The sequence below is a fragment of the Clupea harengus genome, chromosome 6, assembly GCF_900700415.2.
Source record: "Clupea harengus chromosome 6, Ch_v2.0.2, whole genome shotgun sequence".
In the NCBI taxonomy this organism is placed as follows: domain Eukaryota; kingdom Metazoa; phylum Chordata; class Actinopteri; order Clupeiformes; family Clupeidae; genus Clupea; species Clupea harengus.
In genome coordinates, this window is record NC_045157.1 from 12,429,024 (window position 1) to 12,439,501 (window position 10,478).

The 10,478-nt window shown below is 39.8% G+C and overlaps 1 protein-coding gene across 1 annotated transcript; it reads right to left on the minus strand.

Annotated features, from left to right (window-relative positions):
- Positions 1-3,403: 3,403 nt before the first annotated feature.
- LOC116220703 (butyrophilin-like protein 2) lies at positions 3,404-8,976 on the minus strand. The gene is made up of 8 exons (XM_031568681.2): positions 8,509-8,976; positions 6,260-6,604; positions 6,067-6,168; positions 5,672-5,758; positions 5,319-5,420; positions 4,555-4,626; positions 4,217-4,321; positions 3,404-3,785 (listed from the first exon to the last, which is right to left on the minus strand). The coding sequence occupies exons 1-8, from the start codon at positions 8,840-8,842 to the stop codon at positions 3,661-3,663; spliced, it is 1,272 nt and encodes a 423-aa protein (XP_031424541.1). The 5' UTR covers positions 8,843-8,976; the 3' UTR covers positions 3,404-3,660.
- Positions 8,977-10,478: the final 1,502 nt, after the last annotated feature.

The window sequence follows — 10,478 nt, forward strand, 5'->3', positions numbered from 1 at the left end:
GCCCCACTCCGGCCCTGCGCAGGCCTGAGGTCGTTTGTGAATTTAGCTTCTGCATTTATCCCATCCCGGACTGTCCTTCCTCCCCCAGGAGGGGAGCAGTGGGCAGCTTTTTTTTAAGCGCCCGGGGACCAGGTGAGATGAACCGTCTGTCTTGGTCAGGGACCGACGAAGAGTGTTCTGTTGTTTTGCATGTTTTTTCTGTTGGGGTTTTTAGTGGAGGAAACCCCTTGTGAACACGGGGAGAACATGCAAACTCCACACAGAAAGGCCCGGGAGATAGCCTACCTGAGCACTGAAGGTCTGGGGAAGATCTGCCCGCCAGAGCCAACAGTGCCCCATGTGGGAATCGAACCCATGACCTTCTTGCTGTGAGGCTGCAGTGCAAGCAGTGCAAGCACCTGAGCCACCGTGTCTCACGCTCCTATCCAAAACCATTGAGAGGGCAGCTTCCAAACAGGTCACAGAGTTCCTGTCAAGGAATAATCTCCTCGATCCAAACCAGTCGGGGTTCAAAAGCGGTCACTCCACTGAAACAGCCCTGCTGTTTGTGACAGAGGCCCTAAAAACAGCTAGAGCAGCAGCTCAATCCTTGGTTCTCATCCTGCTTGACTTATCAGCTGCTTTTGACACAGTCAACCACCGCATCCTTCTGTCTATACTGTCAAGTATGGGCGTTTCTGGCAGGGCACACTCCTGGTTTGAATCTTACCTCACTGGGCGCTCGTTCAACGTGACATGGCAAGGTCAGCTGTCTGTACCTCACCACCTCACCACAGAGGTGCCCCAAGGCTCGGTGTTGGGACCACTTCTCTTTGCCATGTACACCACCTCGTTGGGCCCTATCATCCGCTTGCATAGTTTTTCATATTACTGCTATGCAGATGACACCCCTGTCTCGGCACGGTAATCGGATTGTCTCTCTGTTATATCCACATGGATGAAGGATCACCATCTTCAACTTAATCTGGCCAAAACGAAACTATTGGGCCATACACCGCAACATCGATATCAAAATTGTCTCCTTATCTCTTGCTCCTTCCAAAACAGCAAGAAATCTAGGTGTCATTATTGATGACCAACTAACATTCACTGACCACATTGCCTCTGTTTCCCAGTCCTGCCACTTCGCGCTGTTCAACATCCACAAAATCAGGCCGTACCTAACCCAGTACCCAGCTGCTGGTACAAACCTTGGTGATTTCTACCATGACTACTGCAACGCCCTCCTAACGGGCCTGCCAGCATGCGTGGTGAAACCACTACAGATGATCCAGAACGCGGGGGCGCATCTGGTGTTCAACCAACCGCAGAGGGCACACGTCACCCTGCTACTCATTGAGCTCCACTGGCTGCCTGTAGCTGCTTGCATTAAGTTCAAGTCACTTATGCTTGCTCACAGAGTGATTGCTGGTTCTGCTCCCACTTATTTAAATGCTCTTGTAAGGGCAAATGTTACCCCCAGGATGTTGCGCTCGTTTAGCAGTACCGTCTGTGCAAGTACGGCAACCTAGACAATTCTCATTCGTAGTTCCACGTTGGTGGAGCGAGCTGCCTAGCACTACTACCCAACCTCTCAGAGAGCACCTCCCTTTCTAACTTGCACTTCTTCTAATACTTCATTTGCACTTACAGCACCTACATTCCTGCACTTTTTTTCTATTTCTTATGTAAAATAGTATTTATTGTTACAATAGGTCTATATTGCTCGTAGCTTGATTGTACTCTCCCTTGTACGTCGCTTTGGATTAAAGCGTCTGCTGAGTGACTAAATGTAAATGTAAATGATTTGGTGATGTTACAGAATGTACAACACACAAGATAATACTTTGGAATGTTGTCATGGGAATTACATCTGAAATTCTTTAATAAATGTTTGATTCTTCTCTTAACTAACCTAATCTACAGTGTAAATACCATCCTATGTATAAAATAAAACTTTTGGATCCGTCTGAATTATTCTCATTGGTTACAGGCTACTTGAAGATATAATACACCAGCACAACCATGGTAGAGATACCCTCAAGCCTTGAGCAAGATAGGCTGTTGTTCTGTTACCAAACTAGGGGCCGACACAATAAAATGGCAAGAGAGCTTGACATAATTATGTAAATCCAAACAGTACTTACGGAATTTAAATAAACATTGCCTTTTAAATTGTATTCCCAAGGATACGAATGAAAGAACCATTGCAAGGGCAAAGATGTTTATAAGTTCCCCTGAAAACAAGACACATTTTTTTTTCAATGAGTACTTAGGTTTTTTTTTAACATCATTTAAGTAATTTAAAATCAAAATTTGAAACTCAAATACTGTGACTGTAATGTTCGAACTAGGCCCACTGCTGACTTCAAAATGTATATGGTTTTTCACCTTGTAGTAGCGCTTGACTTACTACAGCCCTCAAAAGCACGTAGCTAAAACAAGAGAAGAATATGTATAAATGGTGTTTACATAAGAAACACACAGATTTTGAAATGCCCAGAATTTGGCGTTGCTCCGCCCGAAGCACATAACTGTCTTCATGGTGTGTAAATCAAACTTAAGTCAAAGTGAGAATATGCGTAGCCTGAAAAGTGTATAGCTGCACGCTTTTTTATGTAAGTGCATGGGAGAATACAGTCCTAGGGGAATAAGAATTACTGACTTTATATACAAGGGTTCATTATTTCTGTGATCTTATTCAGAGCTGACGTATTTGCAACCAACAGAACCATCCCACACCATAATCAACTGCATGTATGCGGGATGGGCAGAGCCAAGGTGGTTAACGATGCCTACTAGCTTAAACCTAATATCTTGTGGAACAGCATCCTCCTAACACCATGTCCTAATAGCATCCAACCATTTAACTAACATGACGAATTGTGTCACATCAGTCGCTCTGTGTTTGTTTACCATGTCAGAACCCAAAACAAACTGAATTAATTTGTCCATTTGCCAACGTGTGCATCATAAATAAATAGAAACAGTACATCTATCAAACTTTTTCCAATTAAGACATTCCCACTCATTGCTAGTCTCACTCCAGCTTGTACTGAAAGCTATGATTTTGCCCTCAACATGCCATTTTGGTGTTATATGGAAATAGGAGCTGGTGTTGATATGATGGCAAAGTCAGCATTCTACCCACTTTCAACACTACGTGTGATGTCAGACTAAGGCCCGTTTCACACTGCGTGCGTCGCGTGTGTGTGGCGGCTACATTACATGTTGATTTTCATTTCGGCACCCATGTTAACAGGTTAAAAGCATGCAGCCTGTTCCTAAACATTTTGGCCCCCAAAAAAATCTAAAAATGTAGGTTCAAAAGTTCAAAGTTTTCCTTTAAGGTAAAATAGCTCACTATATGACAACATGTCATATTCTGAGGAAATACATTTAAGTATTAACTACATCTGGGTTAAATAAAATATCACTTGTCATTGATAGATTTTATTTGGCAAATAACTAGCAGAAATGTAAGACTGCCAAAGTTAAGGAGTGTTCATTTCATTATATGCACTTGCTCTGGTGGAAGGAGTTACTGCAGTGACTGTTATTAAGCCATCTTCAATATGCTACAGATTTTGTTAAGTAGTGTACTGTAGGTAGTTAGATCTATCAGGCGTATACTATTGCATATTCCTAAAGATGAGAGAGTGAAATAATGCTTTAGCTATACTAATGCTGATATTGATAAATCATGAAAAGATCTTGGTCCTTACCAATGCTCAAGACTTTGGCATCCAAATTAACAATGAACACATAGGCTAAATTCATTATGTCACTCATGAGATCCTTGGTATCTGAAATATATATTCCATTAGTACAAAAAGATTACAATTCTTCATAGTTACTAGAGCCACCTTTTTCATACCCATGTTTGACCCAGAACAATCCCTTGAACCTCACAGTAATTGACATAGGGCTTGAATTGTAGTAATGTAACAGTAACTGTAATATGGTAATGTAATAAACAAACAAAATTATTTTTTCATAGTTATCAGACTATCTACTGTATCTATCTATCATGTATCTCTTGAGGGAGATAGATAGATATATCTCTTCTCAATAGCTGTGAGGTCCAAGGTATCTAGAAGCAGAGGTCAGCTATCATGGTTTTGGCACATTTTGTTATGCTGTAGTCTTATTCAAAAATCGTTCCTTTTAATTATTATATCATAATATAATATAATATAATAATATATCTGGTCTGTGTTGCATTATATGTACTTACCAAGGAAAACTATTTTAACACTTATATGCACTAAGAATCCATACATCAGATTTAATATTCTCACTCCATGTAGGCTTTTTTGTTCTATAGCCCTCGAAAAAGAGACTGTAGAATAAAACCATAAACAAACCAGATATTATCATGAAAGTTTAATGTTACTATGTGTCTTGATAAAGATTATATACAGTAATTAAGAAGTAAATATGATACAATGCATTTGTAAGTGTTAGGGTTGTTGAATATTTAAGGGTTGTAGAGCATTACAGAAAAAATTACAAATCTCAGTAAAACATGGGAATGCAAGTGAGGGGCTGGGAGGAACAGAGGGGTATGCTTACCTGAACACACAGCCAATGTAATCGCCACATATTCAATTTCAAAACTTTTCTCAATCAGTCGTCTAATTGGTTCTGAAAGGTGAATGCAACAGAAAGCCTGTTCAAAATGCTGAACTAGCTGCATCAAAACCATGATGAATATTTGTATTAATACACTATGACTCCCGGGGTGGGCCAGGCCCCCCAATGCCCACCCATGGCACAGAGACTGGTTCTGACCCGAACAACAAAACTACAGAGGCCTAGTGCATAGCCAGGAGTGTGGTTCCGGAAAGTATAGTTGCAATGCGATGCATAGGAACCATGCACTGTAGTTGTGTTTCCCAAAACACCATAGTTTTAAATCTAAACCTTTCTACCTTGGTAATTTAGTAGTAGGAAACATCATTAAGCGACGCACTTGTTTCCAAAAACTATAGTTCTCAAAGATGTGTAGTTCGAACTACAGCTCTCACCCTATGGTTAGACGCTATGTTCCCCTTCTGCTTGGACTTCTCTGGGAGCGTGACGCAAGATATAACTGACGAATCGTAATGTAATGTTTGTCATATTTGGCGTTTGTATGTATGTGTATGTCTAAACATTTGAAAAAAAATTATGTTTAGTGTAGATGATAATAAATTATAAGTAGAGCTGGCGACCACAACCATCCAAGTTATATGATGTAAAATTTTACCCTGTGATGTACCATACTGCGATCAATCTTTACACCCCAACTTGCCAGTGTCTGAATATATACATCTACAATATGAGTCCATACATACTTGCTATATCAGGAGCTAACTTGAACACCAACAGAGCCCTGAGGAAATTAACTGTTGCACAACAGGTTACCTCGTGTAAGGTGTAACGATTTGGGGCAATCTCTGTAAAGAGGAAAGGAAACATACATTTTATAACATAACAAAATAGATGACAAATAGTAAGTACATCACAGCACAGTTATTTGGGACCATATCAGAAATAGATCAAGACAAAGACAATTCTGTATGTGAACCTGTTGAGCCACATACATAGATTACATGTCACATGCTAACATGTAAATTACAGTATGGTGTCTATAACTAAGTCTGATTTCAGTATTGGATATGCTTGAGTACATTTGTCACTAACTCACCCTCATTAACTCCCCATAGAATGAATGCTAAGGACATGCATACATTGGGGCACAATGCCAGACAGATGTGAATGAGCTGAGTTGTCTCTGTGGACGAGGAAATGTAACAGATGTTACAGAGACAGCAGATGACACTGCCTTATGTAATGATTTTACAGTACTTGTAAGTTTGTGGCATTTAGACCAATAAAATCATTTTAAGACCAATGAAATGTTCACAATACGTCAGTTCGGACAAAGGAAACAGACAATAGTGACAAATATTGTTAAAGGTCATCTCTAGAAACTAGAAGCACTGAAAGAATAACTTCTAAAATATGGTGTACGAGCTGTAGAAATCTGCCAGATTGCATGACCCTAATGAAGACAATTTTACAGATGATATGAACACATACCTTCCTTACTTGTAAAGCTAAGTGCTGCAATGCTGAATCCCACGACTAAAATGAGGGTGGTGAAGCACAACACAAGTATCCAGATATGAAGAGAGGAAAACCCTGTGAAACATACAGAAAAAAAGAAGCTGCATTGCATTTTGCAAACGTTTGCTGTTTCTAAGTTTTGTGCAGCAGCATTCTGATAACTTACCCAGGCTCTGTAGTATTACAGTTGTGCTGTTTTCGAGATGACCAGTGAAGGCTTCACAGATGTACTCCCCTTTGTCTTCAGTCCTGACATCCTTCAGTATCAATGAGAAATTTCCTTTTGAGATTTCTGCAGTGAAGAACTCAGCTCTGCCTCGATACCTCTCATCTGAGGCATCTGCTAAGATCTCTCCATCTTGAAAGAGGAGGACTAATGTCTCCCGGTCTTCTCGCTTCCAGGAAACCTCTTCAATGCTTTCAGATGAGGATTCCACAAAGCAGCTCATTGTCACCTTATCACCCACACTGGCCGAAACCACATGCATTGCTGTGGTCACAAGTAGGTACTCTGTGAAATCCCAGTAGCAAAATGCAGGCATTACTCTTCTGAAGACAGTTGAATACATTTGGTTACCCATTAGCAGAGGAGCAAAATGGGAGTATGGAAGGAATATGCAGTGCTGCCAAATCAATTATTGGCTAAAAATATACATAGGCTACAAGTAGCATGATAACAGGAAACTTTTTCATCATTCATTTATCTTTTCCTTTTTTATTTAAAAATGGTCACATACTTTATTGTAAACACACGGACGATAATTACATATTAACCTACAGATAGACCTATCACTGGTTATGGCGATGCTCCAGACTTGGCATGTGGCTCCAATGAGTTTACAGTTGTATGTTGTTGTAAAAAAAGATGTTTATTAACTCAAGATAGTTTGGGAGTGAAGATGGAAAGAAATCTCTTAGTGGTGGAGATCAGAAAAGGGCAAATGAGAAGGCAGGTAAAGGAATGACAGAAAAGTTTGGATGTTTGGATGACTAAATTTGGGTATTACTTCCCAGTTACTTCTGGGTATACCGATCATCTACTCTCCCACCCATCGTCTACCGACAGCAACAAATTTGAAAGGGCGGAGACGTTGTCGCGCACTCTGATTGGATAGCAACTCAAGTTCTACGTTCTGTTGTGTTGCTGTGGTCACGGTGTGAGGCTGTGTGTTGTTTCGTGATGAGATATAGCATTAGAAGATGTAAATAAACTTTAGGTACGTCGTCATACAAGTTGTCATAAAAACTACACATGATGTTCTATTCCAATGTTTTGTATCTGATGTAAGACATCTGTTGACCACAATTTGAGACTTGTCACCTGGACTATGAATTGGCCTTAACTGGGTGCAGTGCTGTCATAATGACCATGTCTCCTCCCCTGTGTTATCCCTGTGTCTCTTCATAACAGGACGTAAACTAATTAAGTGACGTGTAAGCAACTGTTTGGTGATGCCCAGGAGACTCTGATGGCCTGCTAGAGTATGAAATAAATCACTTGCAAATCATGGGGTATTTCTAAAATATATTGTAGTATGTATATTCAGTTTGTTTGTGGCGTGTGTAATTCCACAAAGTATTGGTAACGGTCCTCTAATTTGCCATCTTGATAAAAAGTCGAACGTAGCCCTTAACAAAATGTCTTAAAGTGACAAAACAATTGAAGACAGGTGCTGGTGGCAGACCAAATATGACATGAATATTTCCGGGCCCAACAGATCCTCCAATGACAAAAAGACACATAACCCATGACATCTGTTAATGTCAAGGAAGATTTAGTAAGACAAGAGGGGTTCATCAGGTGTATAAAAAGAGAATGCAAAACTCTGTAAAAATCAGTATAGTCTGGACAGTCTCAGGTTTATGCTGTTGGTATTGTATTGACAGAATAACCATTTTTGCTCCACACTCTGCCAGACTTCTGACGTTTTTTGAAGATTTTTTTCTGAACACCAAGAACAAAGAGTTTTATTCAGATCTGAAAAGAAGAGTTTTTACTTTAGCCTGGATGACTAATGCTCACAATCTGGAGTATTAATGCCCTCAATAATCATTGACAAGGGAAAACCCTTTTTAACATTTAGTGACAGTTAGGTGGGAGATTCCTTCCTGGTCCTCTCTCTCTATTTTTCCTGTAATTAATATCAGGTTTGTGATGTTATTACACTAATTTATACTCTAGTATATTTAGCCTGTGTTAAATAAACACATTGTATTGACTGCACTATACTGCAAAGCAATCAACATATTGAATTTGGATACATTCTCAAAACACATTATCCTTACATGCTTTCAGCCATTTCAGTTTATTTTATCTCCACTGGCAACAGACGAATAGTTATAACACACAATGTAAGCCAAATGGTTTAAGTAGATCTTTAAAAGTAACTGTGAGAGTTATTTAGTTCCACTTACCCACTTTTAGCTGAACTGTGTTTTCACTGGACTCTGTACCTGAGTAAACTTTGCAGCTGTACATTTCTGCATCGTCCTTTGTCACATTAAAGAGTAAGAGAGAGTAGTTTCCTTTGGCAATCTCCTCTGTAAAGAAAGCTCTGTCCCTGTAGCCTTCGTTCTGTGATTCTGGTCTAACTTCCCCCTCTTGGAACAGGTGCACCAGTGCATCTGAGTCTGTCCTTCTCCACTCCACCTCCAGCTCCTCCAGAGACAAGGGGATTTGAGCAGAACAGGGCAGAAGAACAGAACTTCCCAGCTGGGCCACCACAGGACCAAAGTAACTTTTCAACATGAAACCTGGAATGAGGCCAGTAATAACTACTTAAACAACAGAACAGAAAAAGCGGTGTGAAGTGGCTATATTACTAATCGTTCTCCTTGGGGACCTAAGGTGCATCCCAGTTTGTTAAATTACCCTAATCTGTGTCTGTAACCCTACCCCCACCCCCCCTTGTAAGCTTGGAACATTGGCGTAGGTATGTCCCCTACGTTACTAGCAGCTACGTGTAACCCAATTAGCTGCTGCCTGGACAACATGGGATCAGGATGGACATGTCAGAGTTGGAGTTATAATGATAACAATAACAACAAGGAATGGGCAAAAATACATAAAAATTAGGAGTATTCAAGCCAGCTAGATGTCCATAGCCGAGTCAAGAAGCCAAAAAAACATACAAATGTATTGCCATCCAATTGGAGAGAGCGACAAAAACGATCAATATCTGCAACCTTTCAAAACTTTACATGCAGGTGACATGGTGTGCGCGCCCTCCCACAGTCACTTTTGCGTCAGTTTGTCACTTTTACATCAGTTTTTGTTACAGTAAGCGGCTCTTCTTATCTGGACAATAAATTGGCCTTGACACTGAATCGGACAAATGAGACATCAATCTTTGCGATCTTTGTCCTAAACAAGCATCATCGTGTATGCAGCTTTGGAGAAAGTTTTCTGTATTTTTTAAATGCAAAAACACTGAACAATTACATAATCATTTTATAAGCCCCTCAAAATACCAGTTTTAAAAAATGATATTATGTATTGCAAATAGTACATACTTGAAATACATGTATCAGAAAAACTGCCCATCCCTGACAATAACATCATCATACAAATTGTAGGGGCATAAAACAAAAAGATCAGCATGAAGGTTTATACAAGGTGGGCCTTTAAATGCTTGTATTATATCACAGTTGTTGCTAGACTGTGACTAGTAATAGGCTAGGCTACTAAAGTGGTGCTTCTACTATTTTAATAAAGTCCATTGTGGCTAGCCTGGGAAACACATGTAGCGTATTAACTGAGAAATCTGTGCATACTGGTTGATTTACCCCAAGTAGAGCTTTGGCTAGCGTACATAGCTAAAGTTATAAAACCCACCTCCCATGTTGTCATTATTATTATCTTTCAACTCTTCTCACGCCTTGTGACATATTTCCTGTCCCACATTTCCTGGTCTTGTTCCACAACTCATCAGAATCAGAAACGTTTTTATTGCCAAGTAGGTTTACACCTACCAGGAATGTTCTAAGGTACGTTGGTGCAAACAATACACTTACACAATAACAAATAAACATATTAAGTGTTTTTACAAACATAGGAAAAACAATATATTAAATATATAAAAAAAAAAATACAGAATATGTTAAAGGGAAAAAATGAAAGAGCTGTGCAGTCTATGCAGGAATGTGCAAACAACAAAACGAACACAATCCCCGTATTAAGCAACACAGTAGAACTAACAGTTATTTAAAAGGGACAGATTTTCGATAAAATGCTCATGTTTTTTGTCGACTATGTGCGGTGATGCCAACTGTCAGGCAGTACACCCTGTCGAAACGAATTGGATAAAGTTAAGGTGTGTGGCACAGAAATGCACGTAGGCTGGATGGAATACAACAGCTTACCTTGAGCAGTACACAAAAAAACT